Source organism: Cydia splendana, chromosome 14 (assembly GCF_910591565.1).
Source record: "Cydia splendana chromosome 14, ilCydSple1.2, whole genome shotgun sequence".
Classification (NCBI taxonomy): domain Eukaryota; kingdom Metazoa; phylum Arthropoda; class Insecta; order Lepidoptera; family Tortricidae; genus Cydia; species Cydia splendana.
Window position 1 is genome coordinate 10,477,421 of NC_085973.1, and position 23,538 is coordinate 10,500,958.

At 42.1% G+C, this 23,538-nt stretch overlaps 1 protein-coding gene and 1 long non-coding RNA gene across 2 annotated transcripts in view; both read right to left on the bottom strand.

The window, feature by feature from the left end:
- Positions 1–3,232: 3,232 nt before the first annotated feature.
- On the bottom strand, positions 3,233–23,112 carry LOC134796802 (Golgi resident protein GCP60). The gene is made up of 11 exons (XM_063769025.1): positions 22,887–23,112; positions 22,306–22,519; positions 22,153–22,221; positions 21,839–21,943; positions 21,333–21,602; positions 18,312–18,353; positions 17,393–17,466; positions 16,880–17,068; positions 14,608–14,718; positions 14,054–14,175; positions 3,233–7,354 (listed from the first exon to the last, which is right to left on the bottom strand). The coding sequence occupies exons 1-11, from the start codon at positions 23,029–23,031 to the stop codon at positions 7,238–7,240; spliced, it is 1,458 nt and encodes a 485-aa protein (XP_063625095.1). The 5' UTR covers positions 23,032–23,112; the 3' UTR covers positions 3,233–7,237.
- Positions 3,233–23,538, bottom strand: part of LOC134796819 (uncharacterized) — a 250,822-nt gene continuing 230,516 nt past the window's right edge. The window contains exon 2 of the long non-coding RNA XR_010145003.1: positions 3,233–5,875. This is a non-coding gene — a long non-coding RNA (uncharacterized LOC134796819). The remainder of the gene's footprint in view (positions 5,876–23,538) is intronic.

Here is a 23,538-nt window from a genome sequence, read left to right on the forward strand (position 1 = left end):
CAGTTTTAATCTACTGTCGAAAGATGGCAGTAAATGTACTGTGGCTACCAGTGGCGGCGCGTCAAGGTTGTTTGTAGGCAAGCCGTAGCTAAGTTGCCCTTAATTTTCTTCATAAGTTTTGCTACGGGTAGGCGGTGAGAATAAATAAAACTGTAGTTTTTAAAATAACGAACTAAATTTATTCTCCCTTAACTTCCGCCGCAAGCACACGATTACGTCGTAGGGTAGGGTACGTTCTAGGCCGGTACGGATTTTGCTCCGAGGACAGTTCCACCACGCAAGTACTCCCCTGAAGCTGCCGGAGCCACTGCGGGTTAGGAGACGGACGAGCTGAGGGACGTCAGCTGGGGCCGCTCAGGAACTGCCGGGCTGTCTTCACGGCTACGGTTCTAGCCGTAACTAGGCTCCCTGGAATTTATTTCCATTGTGTAAAGGAAAGTTCTTAATATGTCTCCGCTGACTGTACCCGGCACGGCAAGAAGCAAAGCAGGAAGCAGTACTGCGTGATGATGATGGTGAAAGTTTGGTGATGTGCGGAATGGTACAGTCAGACGGAGTATACACTTTGCACTGATGTTATGTTTAAAAGAACAAGTTATAAAACAAAACTGAGTATAGGATGTAACGGTCAAATTTTGAATTATAAATTACTGGAAAATAAACTAACTCATAGACTTTAAAGAAACACAATTTAGCAATTAAAACGAGATGAAATAAGAGTGGAATGATTGCAAGAGTACCTAAATTAAGTGGCAAGCAAAATCACACAAAGAAGTAGCATAGCGAAATAGCCGTTAGAAATAACATTTAAATCTACCTGCTTAGAATAAGCGTCAGAAATGTTCAACACTTACCCAAAGGGGATTTTTAACACTAAAAAATAATTCCATTTGCACTAAATGAGTGCAGGAACGGAATGAATAAATACAATCGAACAAATGAATTCTCGCCGGGCACGACAGACGTCGCTGCGCGAGGGCAAGCGAGCGTGCGCCGGCGACGAAAGCTAGATCTTAGAGATGGGTAACTCCATGGTATAATAATATACTCCGCCTGGTACTCCATTCCCGTCTTTTCTAGGTCACCTAACTGACACGCGCCTACGTCATCATGCGACAGCGCTATATGATAATATGCGATAGCGCTATATATAGCGGCCATGTTGTTGTGACGTAGGCCCGTGTCACTCTGGGAATGGAAGACCATGTTTTATTAGACTATGGGTAACTCAGGAGTGATAGATAAAAAAGATATATATCTTTCTCGTTTCATGAATCACTCTTCTTGTCTTTACGAATCCGAATGTATCAGTATATCCGTACCGCTCACTCCCTCGGCAACGATTTACTAAAGCGAAAGCGATGACTCGGTCGCGCGTCGACCGAAGTAACACGAACGAGCGACAGCGGTCGTTCAGGCGGATTCGGACGCGTCATTCGCTATTCCGCGGGAACGAGAAGTAGATACTATAGTATAGTATTTCACGCTCGCGCAGGATGCAATGCAAATTGCAATGATGAGTTATTAATTCGGTTAATGAGTTAAATTGCATTGTATCTAATAAAATGTAAACAAAAAGCAATAAGGTATTTTATTAGGCAAATATATTCTTGCGCATGACAATACGAACCAAATCAAGCTTCCTTGTGAATGTACCAATCTATATCCATCATGATACAAAATGAAAATGTCGCCACGTTATAATAACAATTCTGTCTCTCTCTCATTCATAAGATGACGCAAAGTCAGTAAGCGTCGATACAGTTACGAGCGGGACAACTGATACACACGGATATAAAGATATAAAAGAGTGATACATATCCCAGTGGTAAAAAGATATATATCAATCTTTTCCCTCTACTGACACATTTCGCCCATCTCTACTAGATCTGTCCTGACTCTGATCGACTCGCGCGCGGGCCCGCGCGGAGAGAGGGTCCGCGGGACGGGGACGCCGCTAGCCGGTTTACTTCGAACAAAACAGTGTTGCACGAAGTACAGTGAGTCGCAATAAGAAGGAACAGTTTTGTAAACATAATATTAAAGTGTTATAAGTTATTTATCAATCTAATTTAATTTTATAAATGTAACCTAGGTTACGTAACGTATCTACGTTACAGTTTAAAGAAAATGGCCCAAGAGCCTGAATATCAGAGAAGCCGATGGGAATCGAGTTCTATGGACGCTCCGCCACTGGTGGCTACATAATTTAACATGACAGTAACTCTCTATACTCTATTCTCTTTGCTATCACAGAATATGAAACAATCATCATCATTATCATTTGATTTGTATGTCTTTCCCATCACGGAACAATGGTGTTCCGGACCTTTGGGAGGCGTGCGCGGAGCCGAAGCCAACACGTAGAGGCCCTTTTGACACTTTAATGAAATGTAAGGGGTACACCGAGCGGAGGCTGCCCTTGCCCGTGTCATGGGACGCACGCAGAGGCAGCACCCGCCAGGATGTAAGGACTATGAGAGTTGATGGAATCTAAAATGAACTAGGTTATTGGGTGAAAGCGATGGACTAAGAACTGAGCTATGGGGTAAAAAACCGGACGCCTGCCTAATAAAACGGTATGCAATTTTATTTCCGGCAGACGGTGACTCGCCCTCACAAGATGGGCCCCCACAAAAAGCGACATCTAGGATGGCTCAAGGGCAACACCGGTGTGAGCGGCTCAGGGGTGTCACGGGGTGTCGAGAGGTGTGCGCCGCTTTCTACCCAGTGGCTAACAGCCACTGTGCCAACTCGCGTCTTATGCATATTTCACTTCCACCCCTGGAGCTTATAGCTTATCATTTGATTATTATTATTTCATTTATTTCATTGCATGTTTGAGAAAAGCACTATACATACCTCGGCGTGAAAAGGGGTTGTCGGCCTCATAACTAACCGATAATAATTATTGGTTGTTTACGGCACTAAAATGGTCAATATAAAATCGTTGGTGATTTTTAAAGTAGGTACCTAACTTAAGTATATATCTAAAGGGGCCCACTGATTAACAGTCCGCCGGACGGTATCGGCCTGTCAGTTAGAACAAAATTTTGACAGTTCCGAACAACTGACAGGCCGATACCGTCCGGCGGACTGTTAATCAGTGGTTCCCTTTAGCAGGATACTTTCTAATTTTTGGTATTAGTATAAGCTGGTATAAGATATAGGTGATAAAACTGGCATGTAGATACAGGTACGACAGTGTGCTAAGAAATAATAAGATTAAACATATGTGTTATAATTTATTAAATAATTGTCTCGGAACTTTCATAGACACTGGGAGGGGCATAACAATTATTATTTTTTATATATTTTTATTTTTTCATTGCACAATGATTGTAAATATACTTAGACCTGATACTACTAACGACAGAAATTTAACATAATATAATACAACAAAATAATCAAATTACTGTTATAAATTACATGTATAAACACAATGCTAAGTTCTAACATTCATGTATAATATGCAACTAACATCACTATACGTTAAAAATGCTATTGATAATACTATACGATCATTTTACTAAATACTAGTCAATAAATAAGAACACAGATTTATAAGGGATTTCTTGAATGGTTAAATTCTGAAATATCAGAGACTAGTCGACATAGATGATTCAATGTTGAAATTACAGCTTGGCAAAAAACAGTAGAAATTAAAAAGTGGCAACACGTAGTGTCGTCCCGTTTTCTTATTGAAATTGGTTATGTTGGGTAGTGGTTATTGGTTTGAAAGGGACGACACTACAGTGTTGCCACTTTTTAATTTCTACTTTTTTTTGCCAAGCTGTACCATGCATTTTGAATGAAATCGATGTTTTTTTTTTGTTTGAACTTGATGACTTTTGTTTATATTAACCATAGCGTAGTTTGGTGTTTTTGTCAGCTGCATGTCATCATCAGTTCTTAATTACAGACATGACAATATGGGGCATTACCTATTTATGAAAAGGGACCTTATTATCGATGGCGCTTACGCCGCGCAGCGGTGCGCGGCATTGTATTTATATCGGAGCATCGTTAATAATGGCGTAAGCGCCATCGACAATCTTTTTTCATAGAAAATTCTTTCTTTTCACATATTTGTATGTAAGATTATTTTTAATACATAATCTTCAAGAATCCCAGTGAACAAAAAAATATAGCCCTGTAAACGCCAATGATGCCTAAAGAAGCGGGCGTTCGTACCGTGCGGGGGTGCCAGTTATCTTTGCAGCTGACTGTACATTGAGAGATGTTAGTATAACTGATATTCTTGTATGTGCCTTGCTAACGGTGAAAGGGTTAAACATATTGTAATAATTCTCAAGTAAACCCAAATCAAAAGATACATTCAAATGTGTTTTGTTCCCTTAATGGCACATTGAATACTACACCAGTACCCTCTGTAAATATACTATATCTATATCCCTCTGATCCGGTACGTAAAAATATGTATACCTACCATCAATATTAAACTCTGTAGTATTCGTGACTGTGTGGGTGTACCGTGAAAACCGAAGTTCGCAAATTATACTCCAATGAAGGCGTAATTAGAGTGACAGAGACAGTTGTTCGAAATGTAAGAACTTCGATTTTAACCTTGAACTCCTCTTTGACTCCAATAAAGGCGTAATTAGAGTGACAGAGACAGTTTTTCAAAATTTAAGAACTTCGATTTTCTCGGTTATAGGCGTTATAGCCCAGAGATGAGAGAGGTAGTGGAGCAGTGCGACAACGAGCTCCTATTGGTGCGTTTCTATTGACGTTCCTGTTAATGGATTTTTTCATTGCATTCCACTCCGCTACCTCGCTCAGATCGTATGAATCATACTTGTCGTTTCATGAAAAAAGAAACCATGGGGTGGTTGGTGCTAACGCTACTATTAACACTTTGAACGCCACGCCTCTTGGAATGCATGAAGGTTAATGTGATACTGTACTGTGCATGTCTGTGGCGGTTCCCCCGGGATATCCTGGAGAATATGATAGGTACAGGATTTTCTCTAAACTCCTAAATTATAATTAAAAAAAAACTGTGGCGATCAAAGTGTTAACGATACATGTTTCATACAAAGCGATGCTTCATAATGTAAGAAGATCCAATTACCCAAGGTCCCTTTTTTCGGTACGACGATAATGGCTATCTATTGTTGCGGGTAACCATGTTTGTATAAAATTTTATCTCTTTACATACTTATAATACGTGATAATTTTAATATACAGGATGCTTCTGGCCACAAAACTTTACTTATAACACTTATAACTAAGTAAGTAAAGCTAGGTCAATCTGATTCTCATATTTAAAGTTTAAAGATCAGAAAAATCCCGTAATATAAAGAAGGAACCCTAACAGACCCGAACTTAACAAATCATTAGTGAACGTTTTTGGAAATCATATAAACATATGGACTTATGGAGCATTACCTATCTATGAAAAGGGACCTTATTGTCGATGGCGCTTACGCCGCACAGCGTCGCGCAACATTGTATTTATATCGGAGCGTCGTTAATAATGGCGTTAGCGCCATCGACAATAAGGTCCCTTTTCATAGATAACGTCACATATAATATTTGTAAACCACGAATAGTCAGTTAGATATATTTGATGCTGTCAGTAGGTAAATTGGTAGGTAGTTGATAGTTTTCATGGCAAATAATTTAGGCTAATTAATTGAGACCGATATACAATACAATGCAGCATACCCGTCATTCGTGAGTTTGAAAACGAGTTCGAAAGTACATTATTTCTTGAGAACATAGTACATATATAAACGTACATACATATAATGGATATGCTAAAGCGTTAATGTAAGTGAGTATCTAAACTAATGGATATTAAAAATAACAGACATGTGCAAAGATTAAACTAAGTGTAAGTGTATTGAGACTTGGACAAATTAGGCGAATAGGCTTATTCGCAAATGTTGTCACCAAGATGATGAAGTGATTTTTTTCTCGACTGTTACTACTGGGAACTATTGGGAAGAATAAGAATGTATTATGTACATTTCTGGTTTAACCGGTGCTTGATTTTTACCAGCGCTAACACATGAGAAAAAATACAGCTGTTGTTTGCAACTTGGTGGTAACATCTGGGAACCTAACGGTAACCTTTACGATGGCTACGATTAAGAAACATTAAATAAATTAAACTACGTAGGAACAATTTAAATATATATAAAGCTTAAAATAATAAAATCGTTTTTCAAGTTGCTTAGATCATTCGATATTTTTTTACAAGAAAATACTACCAAAATGAATTTATTTAACTTCATTAATAAATATTAATTACCCCTTTTACAGGCGTAGTACATAGCTATTTCGACCGCATACGTTACCCACTTAAATAAAACTCACAAAAAGTAACTCCATCTAAAACATTATGGGTGCAGCCTTCCGACAGTAATATAGTTAGACCATGAGAAGTCTGCATCGATGTTGATAGCACACGCAGTGCAAGTGTTATTTTAAATGTCAAAATTCTATCAAATTATGACACACTTGCACTAAACGTGCTATCAAAATCGTTGCAGACTTACCTTGGTCTAACTCTAGCGTTTTGTAATTTAAGAGTAGGTAATTAAACTGCTAATTACAATTTCAGTAGAGACGAGTAAATTAATAAAGAGTTTCAAGCTTCATACAACGCCACGTGCCTCCTCGGAATGTGCCAAACAGAATCTCCAGTTTGCATCTAAGGTTCTTGAGGCTGTATGAAAATTGCATCAGGACTAGAAGATTAAGTATTTCAGTTTTCCCATTTGCGTTATCTTATGATGGCATTCAAATAAGCTCGAAATGAAACTAAACATTCATTTAATTCATATTGCACTTTAAGAGTACATTACAAAACAAGTGCGAAAAGTAGGGAGTGTTTTAAATCGACACGAGTTGCGCATTACCTTTTCGCACGTGTATTGTACAACGTTTTACAGTACATATGGCCCTTTAAATTTTTGACATAGGAACGTATTGTCCTTAATCCCGCCCTAGGGCGGTAAAGTAGCGCCATATATACTGTAAAATTATATTAACAAATGTGTCGTTCTCAGTCAAAAGGTACAAATTCGCTACCTGCATATAGATGCATCGAGAATTATTGCCAACCAATCAATTATACCGTTTGCTAGAAATCATCACAAATACTGGCAGTATGAGTAAGTCTCATAACTTGATTAAATATAAACAATCTTTTATAAACGATTTCCTTTTTATAATTTGTCATGGTTCTATTAAAATAATTTATTTTTTACTGCGTGTAGTATACTTTGTAGTAAAGAGTTTTTGATCGCCATAAGCTGTACGTGTTGTCGAATTTTAGTAGATAAACTCCTTCGCCGGGGTACGTATGCGAACCGGCGTATACCTGAAATAGTGAGGGAAGTCTAGTAATTTTGTAACATTTATACTTATGATCAATGTATACAATATTCTCAATTTATTCCAAAAACACTTAGCACAAATTAGTTAAAGATTGATTAATAAATCACAATAAAAAAGCGCTGGTGGCCTAGCGGTAGGGTTGCCAGACATACTATAATATATAGTATTATACTTTATTTGGCCTCCGTATACTTTATAAAATACGAAACACATAAAGTATGCTAAAATACTTTATTTTAAACTGAAACTAGAACAAGCAAAAAATGTGTAAGAAATAAACAAATACTTTATTATGTGTTCCGTACTCTACGTCAGAGATGTTCATTGAGAGAGTAACGCGATCGGTGACCGATAGATGCCGCTAGCGTCTATGTAGTCGCTCCGCCCCACGCCGTGACGTTGTTCCGCTTCCCCTCACTGCAATCCGTTGCTCGCTTCCCGCGACTCGCCGCCACCATGTCATTGTTTCGTCGACCGTCTGACCGATGGTCCGCAAATATTTTTTTGCGTATATTTTTGCAGCATGGTGTTTTAACATTTCCGATCCAAAGCTCGGTCGATTAAATAGTGAGATATAGCAGAGATCGCTACTACATATTAGTCTTTTGGCGGTCTCGCGATCGAAGTCATCGAACGGTGCTTTTCGATTCTACCCACTTTTTTCTTGCTAAATTAATTTTCACATTCCATGCTGCTAAAATCGTTTCCGTTAACTCGCATTTTCGAGATCGAAGTAGGAAGTGCGTCAGTAGTTTTCGTTAACAAGTGGTAACGCAAGTCGCTCCGCATCGGAGAGGGAACGCGCGGTCATCGTGCCGGCGGCGGCGGGGGCAGCGCCCGGGCGGCGCGGAGGCGGGCAGCCTGCGCGCGCCGCTGTCGGGTGCCGCGCTTCGCCGATAAGGAGGTTTGGATTGTCTCGAACCATCCGGTGAGCCAGTTTAATGATATTCTAGTTTTATTGGCGTCACACGCCCGCTCCTGTGGCTGCGGGCGCTTCCAGTCCGCGGGACTCCGAGAGACGTCTCACGCCCGCTCCTGTGGCTGCGGGCGCTTCCAGTCCGCGGGACTCCGAGAAACGTCACACGCCCGCTTCTGTGGCTGCGGGCGCTTCCAGTCCGCGGGACTCCGAGAGGCACACGCCCGCTCCTATTGCTGCGGTCGCGGCGCGGGTGGATCGCGGACCTCTCGATCCCGTCCTGGCGCCAAGGTGAAGGCGGACCGCTTCTGCGTCCCGACTGCTCGAATGGAAGGAAGGTAAGTTACGTGGAAGCAGTGGAAACGCTACGAGTACAGCGACGATCGCCGCGTTGGTTGCCGTCCGTCATGACGTCGCTGGTTACCTACGCGCCGGTGGTGGCCACCACGATGGCGCCGCCGAGGGCAGCAGTGTCACCGTGATGATGCATGCAATTACGAGCCAGCCATCGGCGCCTCCCGTGCGGGTAACGTCCGTCACGCGCACCGGCGCCTGTCGAGCTGGCCGCCACGACGGCGCCTCTCGCCTCACGCACCTGAGCCTGGCGACGGTGACCGCCACGATGGCGCCGCCCGCTCGATGACTCTGCCCGCCACGATGGCACCGCCCGCCTCACGACGCACCAGTGCCTACCGAGCTGGCCGCCACGATGACGCCTCTCGCATCACGCACCGATGCCTCCCAAGCCGGCGGCGGCGGCCGCCACAACGGCGCCGCCCGCCACGATGGCACCACCGCCTCGCGCACTGGCGCTTCTCGAGCTGGCCGCCACGATGGCGCCTCTCGCCTCACACCAGTGCCTCCCGAGCCAGGCGGCGGCCGCCTCACGCACCGGTGCCTCCCGAGCTGGCCGCCACGATGGCGCGTCTCGCCTCACGCACCGGCGCCTCCCGAGCCGGCGGCAGCGGCCGCCACGATGGAGCCGCCCACCTTACGCGACAGCGCCTCTAGAGCGGGCCGCCACGATGGGTCCTCGCCTCACGCACCAGCGCCTCCCGAACCAGTGGCGGCCGCCATGATAGCGCCGCCCGGCCTCACGCACCGGTGCCTCCCGAGCCGGCCGCCACGCACCGGCGCCTCCTGAGCGGCGGCGGTTGCCATGATGGCACCGACAATCACGTCGATGCTGTCCACCGATGCTGCAACCACGACGATGTCGTCCCTTGCAATGGCGCCCATGTTCTGTTCGAACTTACCTGCCGCCGATGCTGCCTACCAAGCTGCGCTGGGCGCCACAGTATCAGTTTTGTCCTGTCCACATGGTCCCATTGAGGTACGCAGGCGCCTATAGCTATGGTGCCATAGCACGAACAGACCGCTAAGCTTTTGGTGTCGGTTAAGGAGTCCTCCGGCGACGGCAGACAAGGTCGTAAGGAGCCTCGTCCTAGCGTGGCTCGACTGCCCGGAGTTGAAAGCGGTAAGATATGTCGATACTCAGAGGAAAATACGTCGTGTTCCCGGGTTTCATAAAGGTGCTGATCGACGTAGGGCCGTGCCGCTTCGAGGTTCCTATGACTTCTCGAGGCCATGGAGTGATCCAACCGAAGAACAGCTAGCGACAAGGCCCTGTGCGACCGCTCAAAACCGAGGTGAAAGGCATCGAAAAGGTCTGCAGACTTCACATAATTATCTCAGCTTGCCCGCGCTCTCCAGCTTAAGTTCCGTCTTACAAAGACGAACTCGTGCGCCAAGCCCATAATAAACAAAATGGGACAAATAAACCCGCTGCGCCTGAACAAGCTTGAGTTTCCGGTACTAAGAGAAAGGGGCCAGGAGGACTCCAGCAGTTTCCATCTGTCTTTCTTTGACTTTATCGAAACAGTTTTGTTACGCAAGCGCTAAAATCGATTTTAGACTTGATTTCATTAGTTCGATTTCCTTAAAAGCATGCTACCATACCCCTATACTAGCTCGATATAGGGTGTTTCTTCGGGTAAAGCGAATTAAACTATCACGCTCCTAGACATCACGTGGGACACGCGGCACAACACCCCGATTGAAAGTTTTCTTTTTCGCGACATACAGGCCTGCCTTGCTGCCGAGTTTCTCGCAGAAATGAGACTCAATGCCTCCTGTTCAGTCTCAAACTTGCAAACTTTAGTTCATGGAGGAAGGTGACACCTTCGCAGTCCCCAGCAACACGAAGCTGCCGAAAGCCTCGCGCCACTTTCTTCCTCATCTTATGCAAGCAGTCCGTTACAACCTCCAATATTGGTAGACAATGTACGAGGTAAGGCCCTTACAGTGAAGAGTAACAGTTAACGGGCCACATCTGCAGCGCTGACGACAGAAGTGTAAACATACAACCGCACCACTACAGTATACATAAAACGACGGCGACACTACATCCCCTCCGTTACCACGGCTGTCGCAAAAACTGCTGATGCCAGCAGATCGTCTACAGGTTGCGCTGGTTCCTTGCTACTTACCAGGTCGGTACAACCCCCGAGGGCGACGGTTTATCAAGAATTCACTGCGCGCCCGAGTGGCAGCTACGCCCAGAAGCCGCCGAGACTATCTGCGCCTGATAGGCGCCTTGTTGGCCAGCCTCCGATTTCGAGAGCCTTCGCACTGTGTCACGGTATTTCTTAACAGACTCTTTGAACTGCTACCACGTCTCTTCTGGCAGCTGCCGGTGATACGACTTGGTATGGATGTCTCCACCTCCCAGCCTAGTCTGCTACCTGTGACGGCGTGATAAGGAGAGCCTTCACGCAGCTGTGGTAAGCTTGCAATTTACTGGCGGTCCTAGTGAACACAGCGTCAGACCGCCCTCCCGCCCGCCCGACCGCCCTCCTGTCAGATAGGACGCTCCAACACCGAGCTGGCGTGACTGGCGCATGCATGCAACATGCCAAGGGCTAACGCTACATAGCGAACGAGACGCAACTCTCTAGGCCGCCTGTACGCGCACAATGTAGAAATGGTCTTCATGGTGCATCAAAAATAAGATCGACTGCCAGGTACCTCTAATATCCAGTGAAGTAGCGAGCTATCTCAGACATATATTTCTATTGCCCATGTTAGCTTTCAGAACGAGACTTGTTCATAAGCCTGTAACAAGCGCTGTATGTGAACCACTTTCGGACACTATGCCTTCTTCCAACGCCATTAATAGCGAGACCAGCGCCTCCCAAACCACCAGCTTGGGACGCGAGAAATCTACTTGTCCTAATTTGAATAGCCCTACAACGTACCTATATAGAAGAGCTGCCGCATTTTTACTGTTAGCATCAGGCCGCAGGGTCAATGACCTTACTCTACTATACTGTAGCCCGGGCAATTACATAGATAACGTTCACGCTATTATTTTGTGTCCGAAATTCGGCTCTAAACCAGATAACGTGTCTTACCGATTGGACTCTTAGAAGCTCCGGAATAAAGTATAGACCCAGTAAGTAGGTAGTCTGGGTACGTCAACTTGTGAGAATTACACAAAATGTTAGGGGACACTGCGCTTTCAGCCACAGTCTCATCCAAGCCGGCCTCGCTTAAGATTGCTTTCGATCCACGATGTACTTAATCACTAAATTGGCTGCAAATCTATCCAATTAGCGATATTTTGGCTTAAGTTAATTGGAAACATGACTCTTCTTTAGACGATTCTATCGCCGAGATTCTGCGGATTGGATGCGATTTCGAATGAGAAATCTCTCAAACCAGTTTAACGTCAGATTCGAACCTGGGATTACAATTTAAATTCACAATTTCCTGTAATGCATCATTATAACGAGTCACTGTGATTTCATGGGTTGCAATAAGGCGTATATATTTATTCTTTCTCTGAGTTCTATGACAGTAGGTGTAGCCCTAACGCTTGCGCGCCCGCTGACTCGCCACCAGGAGATAATAAACAGGTCTCAATGAACATCTCTGACGTAGAGTACGGAACACATAATATAAAAATTTTACCTTCCAATAAAATTGATATTATGTTTCCTTCTACGTCAGAGATGTGAGTAATGCCTTCCTGGCAGGCTACTAGGCTACTTTTATGCCGACGGTACTTCTCCTCAACAATGACATGGTGGCGGCGAGTCGCGGGAAGCGAGCAACGGATTGCAGTGAGGGGAAGCGGAACAACGTCACGGCGTGGGGCGGAGCGACTACATAGACGCTAGCGGCATCTATCGGTCACCGATCGCGTTACTCTCTCTCTATATATATTATATATATATATATTATAATATCAATTTTATTGGAAGGTAAATTTTTTATATTTTTTATGCGTATACTTTATTTTTTGATCCTTATAAGCACCAAATACTATATATGTCAAAAAAATTGGCAACCCTACCTAGCGGTAAGAGCGTGCGACTTTTAATCTGGAGGTCGCGGGTTCAAATCCCGGCTCGTACCAATGATATTTATTTACCAGTCGCTGTTCGGTGAAGGAAAACATCGTGAGGAAACCGGACTAATCCCAATAAGGCCTAGTTTACCCTCTGGGTTGGAAGGTCAGATGGCAGTCGCTTTCGTAAAAACTAGTGCCTACTACAATTCTTGGGATTAGTTGTCAAGTGGACCCCAGGCTCTCACGAGCCGTGGTAAAATGCCGGGACAACGCGAGGAAGATGATGAGTTAAAGATTGATTAATTGTAAGAAAGTTATGATTATAATTAATGTAATTTTTTTTTAAAACGCGTTTTTCTAGTTTTTTTAATGCCTGGGTTTACAGTATCCAGTAAAAAAATAATCAAACTAAATCAAAGTTTACTCAAATTATTTTATTACTTATTTATTATGTTTTTAGACAAAAGAAAATAGTTTTTCGTCAAAGACAGGTGCAACGACGAGCGACGCGAATAGCGTTTTACTGGTGGAGGCAGTTTATTATATTTTTATAGATGACAAAAATGAGCTAAAGTCACGTTCAGAGAGACTTGAATTTTGAGGCAAAGGGAGTATTATCCCGTCTTCATGTTGCCATCGAAACTGTTAGGGTCACAGCACAGCTGCTAAGGGGCTACCCGAGGTATTCATCGATTTTTGACAAGTTTTGAATCGTATCTCCTTTTTTGCACTACAGATATAATTATAAGACAAACGGTTATCGGTTCTTCAATCTTTTATCTCCATTTTGGTTTACCGGATTTTTAAAGAAATGAATACTTACTTATTTTTTTATGATTTTTTTAAACATTGTCTAATAAAACACTTTTTTCGTATCTAGTTTGCTGTGAAGGATGTACGAAATCTACATATTTGTGTTCGTCTTTGACGTCTCGAAAAACGTGTCAAGGGTTTTAATTTTAAACTAATTAACACAAAAGTTATGGTCAGAAAACCAGTTTTTTAGCCTCAAATTGTTCAACTTAGATGCCAAATATCTCGAAGACAATGAAGTTTGAAGTAAATATGGGATAATATATTGCTTAAAGCCGTTGCTGTTAATATGATAAGCTACAAAAAACATTAGAAAACTAAGAGATTTTGATCGAAGGTCATTGACGATGGCGTGGTCATTAAATAAAAAACCGGACAAGTGCGAGTCGGACTCGCCCACCGAGGGTTCCGTACTTTTTAGTATTTGTTGTTATAGCGGCAACAGAAATACATCATCTGTGAAAATTTCAACTGTCTAGCTATCACGGTTAGTGTGATACAGCCTGGTGACAGACGGACGGACAGCGGAGTCTTAGTAATAGGGTCCTGTTTTACCCTTTGGGTACGGAACCCTAAAAAAGGTTATATTGTAAACCGACCTCAGTATGACAGTCCCTGCGGAATATGGGCACGACGATGCTGACCGGCGGCCTTTGGTGCTGCAGCGCGCGCCGCTCCGGGCCCATTTCCGGGTCCAGGCCTCCTTCCGTCACTGTGTATTCTGGATTTCAAATAGTAAATTGTACAACAAGAGTATATGTATAACAACCTATTTTATTCCTGACAATTTATCGAATGACGGATTTTACGAGCATGAGAAGGGAAAACAATTTTAATAAGAAGCAATTTTGGTCAATTACGTTAATTTGTTTGCGCAATTTTTTTAATGCGCAGTTTTGTTGACATTTTTAGTTTATTTTTACATTATTAGTTTTGTATGAAAAAAAAAATATTTTACCTGCACGAAGCTCATTGTATTAATTTTATCAACTTTACGCAAACTATCTGGATTATCGACTAAATGAAACAAAAATATTAACCTAGTACAGTCATGTCTAAAAACATCGATATAGACTAAGTGGCCAAAAATGTGTATACACGACCTTATTGCTGCAAAGCTTTTTGTATTTTTTTTTTCTAAAATATTCCTTACCTTCATCGCCGTAACCATCGTCGTCGGCATCATCTTCGTCGTCGCTCTCCGAGACGTGGACGGTGACTTCGCTTGTAGGCGATTTACTCCACTCGAAGTATAAACCGAAACCTGGAACCACAAAATTAGATTATGGAATGAGTAGATGTATATAAAAACCCTTGCAGTTAAACATGTTAATTACAGATGTATTAGTGCATAATTAATTATTTTTCAGCCTGTCTCGATACAAAAAGTACTGATATTGACTGAACTAGCATGACAAATGCGAACGTTTCCGAGAAAATACGATGGAAAACAATTATGCACTACTTAATGGCCTAAAGTTAAACATTAAGCTAATAAATGGTAATTAGAACCATACAATTATATCTTTAAGTCTCATAGACCTAGAATATATTATTTCAATAATCGTCAGTGATTTGTTTATAGAAAACGCCAAACGGAACTTTAAAAATGCATGTACGATTGTCATCTTTTTTGTTTAACATAGTTTTAAATATAGTTTTCAATTGAGTCGCTTAACTTGAAACTCGGGTAAATCCATCTGTCAGATTATGCGATTTTGGTATTAAGAAAAGGTAATAGGGTAGATATTTGCTGAGAGGGTCGAATGGATTTACCCGAGTTCGAAGTTAATTGATATATAGTATATTTAGTCATTTTAGTTAAGACGTGAACCATGTTTTGTTGTGTCTGCTAATGTGATAATCATGACGTGTCTTTTATTCTTTGTTTTATATATTGTTACACTTCGTGCTGCACAAAATCATGGCCCTGACGGAAGACCAGCGCTAGCCCAGCCCGGCTAGCATCATGCTGAGTCAGGACCATTTCGTGGCTTATATGTTAAGTTATGTTACTTGTTGTTTTCTTCTTTTATTTTGCCTCGAATAAACACTCTATATTCTATCTTGGCTAGACCCTTAGATTGATATTTAATGAAGCTAAGCCGTAAAGTAGTGTAATTATCAGACATTGTAAATTTTATAGCATTTTTGGTGCAGCGGAGTGGTGTTAACGGAATTGGTATACATAATTCCAACTGAAATGGTAAATTAAGGTTAATATTAACTTAATTTACGCTAATTAATCATTAGGGTTGAAATTGTTTATACGAATTCCGCTGACCACTCGGCTGCGCCGAAAATGCTATAAAATTTATGATGTCTGGTAATAATTCATTACCTATGTCATAGTTGTCGGTGGCGAATTCCCAGCAGAGGCACTTGGCGCGCTGGTGCGTGGGCACTCGCACGATGACGGTCTCGCCGTGCCCGACCGTGAGCCGCCCGCGCGGGCAGACTCTTTGAACACGCTTATCTCGCCCCGCGTCCACATGTTCGTTTCTTCTAATTAGTTACCTATATCATAGTTGTCGGTGGCGAACTCCCAGCAGAGGCACTTGGCGCGCTGGTGCGTGGGCACTCGCACGGTGACGGTCTCGCCGTGCCCGACCGTGAGCCGCCCGCCGCCCGCGCGGGCAGACTCTTTGAACACGCTTATCTCGCCCCGCGTCCACATGTTCGTTTCTTCTAATTAGTTACCTATATCATAGTTGTCGGTGGCGAACTCCCAGCAGAGGCACTTGGCGCGCTGGTGCGTGGGCACTCGCACGGTGACGGTCTCGCCGTGCCCGACCGTGAGCCGCCCGCGCGGGCAGACTCTTTGAACACGCTTGTCTCGCCCCGCGTCCACATGTTCGTTTCTTCTAATTAGTTACCTATATCATAGTTGTCGGTGGCGAACTCCCAGCAGAGGCACTTGGCGCGCTGGTGCGTGGGCACTCGCACGGTGACGGTCTCGCCGTGCCCGACCGTGAGCCGCCCGCCGCCCGCGCGGGCAGACTCTTTGAACACGCTTATCTCGCCCCGCGTCCACATGTTCGTTTCTTCTAATTAGTTACCTATATCATAGTTGTCGATGGCGAACTCCCAGCAGAGGCACTTGGCGCGCTGGTGCGTGGGCACTCGCACGGTGACGGTCTCGCCGTGCCCGACCGTGAGCCGCCCGCCGCCCGCGCGGGCAGACTCTTTGAACACGCTTATCTCGCCCCGCGTCCACATGTTCGTTTCTTCTAATTAGTTACCTATATCATAGTTGTCGGTGGCGAACTCCCAGCAGAGGCACTTGGCGCGCTGGTGCGTGGGCACTCGCACGGTGACGGTCTCGCCGTGCCCGACCGTGAGCCGCCCGCCGCCCGCGCGGGCAGACTCTTTGAACACGCTTATCTCGCCCCGCGTCCACATGTTCGTTTCTTCTAATTAGTTACCTATATCATAGTTGTCGGTGGCGAACTCCCAGCAGAGGCACTTGGCGCGCTGGTGCGTGGGCACTCGCACGGTGACGGTCTCGCCGTGCCCGACCGTGAGCCGCCCGCCGCCCGCGCGGGCCGACTCTTTGAACACGCTTATCTCGCCCCGCGTCCACATGTTCGCCTCTTCTACGGGTGGGAATATGTCTGTGGGCAACACTGGTACTCAATTCTGCTAATATAGATACGGCACTATTGCGCGATAAAATAATACATTACAAGTGCGTTAAATAGGAAATTCGCAACGAGTGGCGATAAATTGAAACACGGCCAAAGGGAGTGTTCTAAATCGACACGAGTTGCGAATTACCTTTGAATTGTACAACGTTTTACAGTACATATGGTCTTTAAAATTTTCGACATGTGCACGTATTGTGCCAATTACTGCACTAGGGCGGTAAATGAGTACTATATGTACTGTAAAATAATATATGTAATATAGTATAATGAGAAATATTATAACAGCCTCACCATCGTCATCTGATTCATCATCAGCTTTCGTTTCTTCTTTGTGCGCCAAAAGATCTGTTGCCTCGTCCTCAGGTCTGTAAGCCAATAAATGATACAATAAATGATAATATTTGATATATATATATGTATATATATTTTTTTATGTGTATCTCCGTTTTAAAACTCTAGGATCTTTCGAGCCCGGTCATTTATAAGGCTTGCGTGGGGATATAGATCCAACACGTAGAGGCTGTTTGAAGAGATTTGATTATTATTTTATTATTTTTAAATCACATGAGAGATCTATTTGTAAAGTGCATTTAGATAAGACAAAGGCCCTGCGCGCCGCTCTCACGATTCACATCGTACCATGAAGGCTCAGTCTCATTGGTCGATAGCTCGGTCGATATTACGATGTACAGTGGTGACTCCCCGCCTGCGGTACAACGACTAACAAAACTCATAATGGCAAGCGTTAGAGAAAACTCCCGCATCCGCATGCGGGCCCTCTTGGCACACGACGGGGCCCTATGCACGCGAGCAGTCAGCGGCGCATTCGCCTTCTCAAGTGGTGACATAACATCTAGTCGTTACTCGTTAATTGTGTTACAGATGAATGTGAGAGTAAAATATAAAAATAACGAGCAAAAAATTGGTATCAGTAGGTACTAATAACATGCATGCTAACATGCCACTTTATAAATTATTAAAGAGGCCCACAGATTAACAGTCCGCCGGACGATATCGGCCTGTCAGTTAGAAGCAAAATTTGACAGCTCCGAACAACTGACAGGCTGATATCGGCCGGCGAACTGGTAATCTGTGGGCCAATTAAGATCACATGTATGACGAATGAATTCTATAGAATGATTATGATAACAAAACAACGCACAATAACAAACATATACAAAACTGACCACTACAATGACAGCAAACATACCGAATTAGAGAGGGTTCAGTTTCTGATGCTACAGATGTATTCCTGAAAAATCATATTGCGATCAGCCTATTTCGGGTGCGTAACGGTCCATATAACAACTTTTGATATATTTTTAGTCGATATAACGATTGAGGGACATAATGCACTTTTGCTATAACAATACATGGTATATTCTTAGAGAGTCTAACCAGGGTTGGGCAGTATTTCAATTACATGTATTTGAAATACGTATTTGAAATACATTTTTGTATTTTGTATTTGTATTTCAAATACTACCTGGAAAAGTATTTTGTATTTGGTATTTCAAATACTGCCACTCACATGTATTTTGTATTTTGTATTTCAAATACTTCAAGCATCAAAATACATTTCTACAAAATACATTTTATTAAATTCTATAATCCTAAAATGGAACGTTTATTTAAATATAATGTACGACTTGTACGAGGGCAAATACAATGCGCGAGCTATTCTGCGCGGAACTTTTCTTCAACAGCCAGGGTATAGGGTCATTGCAGTAGTTTCCGTCCATGCTCTAGTTTTAGACTACTTGACGGATTAGCAAATAATATATTTCATTTTTAATTTACTATTTGCGAAATATAATTTTGATATCATCATCATCATCATCATCAGCCTACTCTCGTCCACTGCTGGACATAGGCCTCTCCTATTGCACGCCATTGAGCACGATTTGCGGCAACTCTGAACCAGCTCTTGCCAGCCGCCTTGCGAAGGTCATCGCTCCATCTAGTCTGAGGTCTGAGGGCGTCCTACGCTACGTTTGCCGATGCGCGGTCTCCACTCGAGAACTCGTCTACCCCAACGGTTATCGGTTCTACGGCTAATATGACCGGCCCACTGCCACTTCAGCTTGCTAATCCGGTGGGTTATGTCGACGACTTTAGTTCTCTGACGGATAACTTCATTTCGAATACGATCCCTCAGAGAGACTCCGAGCATAGCCCTTTCCGTAGCTCGCTGAGCGACTTTGAATTTATGGACCAGTCCTGGTCTGGTCCATAATTTTGATATGTAGACAGATATATATATTGTTTCGACATTAAGGATTGAAATCAGTCCAAATTTGTGCAGCAATGTAGGTTTATATTCAAATTTCGTCAAGTGGACGAAAACTAGCGCAATGACCCTATAAGTTTTTAGGAAAGGATATTCGTTAAAAAAACTAAATGATTAAACAAAAAAATTGAAAGGTATTTTGTATTTGAAATACATTATTTTAAACACTGTAATTTGTATTTTGTATTTCAAATACCCGTCACCAAAGTAATTTGTATTTGGTATTTCAAATACTTTTAAAAATGTATTTTGTAATTTGTATTTGAAATACGTGGAAGCCAGTATTTTGCCCAACCCTGAGTCTAACTATCGTCAAGTATAATGAACTTGTAATATAACAACTTCTAATCTAACATTAACAGCGTATAACGTATATGTGATATAATTATGTTCCATATAACGCTCAGTTGGCATAATGTAGTACTGGTATAATTTGTAATATTTACTACTATTATAACAACCTACGTATTCGAATTTAAGGCAGGACTCAGTTAGGTACGACGACGAGCGAAGCGAGGAGGAGTGTTAGGTAGAACTGCGACCCTACAGCGCGCGAGCCGAGCGAGCGAAGCGAGCGTGCCGCGGTAGCGGCCGGCGAAGCGCCAGAACCGACTTTTTTTATTTTTTTAGGGTTCCGTACCAAAAGGGTAGAAACGGGACCCTATTACTAAGACTCCGCTGTCCGTCCGTCCGTCCGTCTGTCACCAGGCTGTATCTCATGAACCGTGTTGCCGCTATAACAACAAATACTAAAAAGTACGGAACCCTCGGTGGGCGAGTCCGACTCGCACTTGTCCGGTTTTTAGGAATAAGTAATAGAAATCCTCGACACGTTTCGCTTCTCTCTGCAATAAGAGATAGATTAGTGTTTTTTAAGTACCTACTGACAAACCTCAACTTATTTTTATACATTTGAATACATTATACCAGCGGTCGGCAACCTTTTAGCAGCCAAGGGCCACATAGTAGTTAACGGAGGTGACGCGGGCCGTACTTTGTTAATATTTATGACTTTATGAGACATTGTCGTTTGTCACTATTACATACAAAATAGCCAAGGCGACTCTCGGGCCGCAAGTGACAGATTCGCGAGCCGCATGCGGCCCGCGGGCCGCAGGTTGCCGACCGCAGCATTATACCATAAATACTTATAACAAATATTCATTATATCCAGTAAACGTTATATCGAATAGCTTTTATATCGATTAAACATTATACCCCATGAAAAAAGTTATTTTGTTGTTATATGAGAAGTTCATTATACCGCTTAAGTGATTATACACCATGAAATTATATCAAAAGTTGTTATATCTTTTGAAAATATATCAAAAATTGTTATACGGATCATTACACACCCGCCTATTTCACCTTAGTGCACGATTTTAGTTATAATACACCTCACAAATACATATCTACTAGGATTACAGTTTTTCTAAACTCGGAAGCATACATCTGAGCTGAATGAGATCATTGAGATTTTAGAGGTTGTACTGCACAACGCAAAGAATCACTAAAAGGACATAACAACAACATTAAATATAACAACAACATGGATTAATAACAACATAACAGACCAATAACAATAAAGACCTTATCTCATTATAATAAGATTGTCGATCATCCATGTTCAATAGTCAATATCTCGTATTAGCACCACTACCTCACCCAGCTGCGGTGGATGGCTGATTTCAGTTACTTATCTAACCAAAGCCATTCTTGCAATTTGAGTCTTCTTTTGTAGAAAGCAAGGTTAATATTTGACAACATTTTTTGGGGAAAATTTAAATATTTCTAGTAGCTTGTAAAAGAGCTGCCTGCATATTAGGATTGCTTCTCATATTTAACACTTTCCCTATTAATTAGTTTTTCATAGATTAATATTAATTTCATTTTCAAATTTCCAATGAACTGAAGATAATATAGGAACATAATAACACTTACTTATTATCCAAATCTGATGTGTCCCAATCACCGCTGTCCTCATTTTTCTCATCATTCCCATTATCCTTGTCCAAGCTGTCCGAGGTCTTTATATTGGAGTTGGCGAGCCTCTGGTCCACCGCCAGCTGCTGGATGTATTGCTGGTAGTGCTGGTCTTGCAGCTGCCTGATGAGGATGGCTTGCTGGTCGAAGTTACCAGGGAACTGTTGTTGTGCATATTGTAAGAACTGGTCATAGGTTTGGGAATTGAGAGCATCTTTGATTTTCTGACTGTAACAATATTTAATATTATATTAAATTTTTTAGTGATTTCATGACAAAAATAATAATTATAATTTGAAACAATAAAATTTACCATAGTGCTATCTTGATTAACAGAAGGGAGGGAGTAAAAATAGAGAGGGGGGTGTTTAGTTTATTAAAGATAATTCTACATAAGTGTATTCCAAAAAATACATAATGTAAGTGTTTGTCACATAACCTTGAGAATTTATTTTCATACTTACACTTGCTGCTCTTCCGTTAATTTGGTACTTTGTTGCTTTTGTTTCTCTTCTATTATTCTGTTTTGGAGATCTGTGGTTGCTTTTTCCTCTTTCTGTTTCTTTTCCCTTCAAATCATATAACAAATATAAATATATACAAGTATTTGTACTAATAGTATGTTATTTCAGTCTGCTAAGCACTAATCAATTATTATTCACAAGCCATTTTAATTAAAGTTTGTAATAGAAAATCGTGCAAGTGCGTTACAATTATTAACAAGTTGCAGATAAAAAAAAAGATTCAAATACTATATTCATATTTACAAAATACTTACTCCTGTTGTTTCTTAGCCTCAAAATCCTTTTGTAAAGCTTCCACATATGGTTTAAATAAAGGACATAATCTGTAAACAGAATAAAAATCAATTCACAATTAAAATGAATTAACCATCTTAAAAGGAATATCCGTAAACTGATACTGTCACTACCTTTCTAGAGTGTGTAAGAAGCCTGCCATAGCTTGTACTTGAGTAATGTTGCCAAGTGCATGCCATGCTGCCCGCCGGTCTCGCCCTATCACATCCAGAACTCCTAAGGGTGGAGCGGAATTCAGGTCCAAAGTGCCATGTGCCGCTTGCTGAGTGTAGGCTACAAGCTTTAACCTGTCTTCATAGCTTAGGTGTAGAGCTTTTCCTTCCTTATCTAAAATAATAATTTAAACATACAAACTATCATGCATTGCATGCATGCATCTATAAAGATTAGATGAAATTAATAGCATATTAGGTGGTCAATATTACTTTCAGCAATAAAAAGATACTAAATTGAATCATCGTAGAAAATAATCAAAAGAACGTCCCTGTAAATGTATAGTTGTATATGCATAAACGGATAAGCATATACATGCACTTTTATCTTTGCAATTAATTGGCAACGAATGATACGAAACGAGTACATCAGATTGATGTTTAATAAGTTATTTGAATCTCGCGAACATGAACCACAGAAATAACAATTACATATTTTTGTAATAGTATGAGGACTATGCAGAAAATAATATTATTTATACCTTTGTAAAAGGCGAGCCCTTGTTTATACATGTCTTTTAAAGGTATGCCCCATTTCCGCTCTTCACTCTCCATTATACCTTCATCAGTCTCTAAGGGTACCTTTTCTGTGCTGACTCTAGGACTACTCTCGGTTTTATTGGCCATTTTTGCTCAAGAAAACTTATTTAATTTCGATTCTCAGATTTCGCGAATCGTCTGACAGCTCACGGAGCTCCAAACAGTGACGTGCGTGACGTGCTAGACAGTGTTACAAGCATGAAATGCTTAGAAAATAAATATTTGCAGTTATTGTATCCAGTAAAAATCTATTTTTCCTAAAAATTACATAACAATCGAAAAAGAGTCATTTTCTGTATGATATTTCTTAACAGAATACGTATTTTTTTATTGAAGATACCAGTGGCCTATTTTATAAAGCTACAAGTTACAATTTACAAGCGGAAGTCTCGTTCTAACACATAGGGTTAGAAAGAGACTTCCGCTTGTAAATTGTAACTTGTAGCTTTATAAAATAGGCCACAGATATACCGATCAATATCAATCAAACGATTTTTTACGTTGACAACCCTTTATGCTGTAACGTTCCAACACTCACAATTGCTGTTTTTTTTTCACAATAGTTTTGTTTATTATGTTTCCCTCAATGGTAGA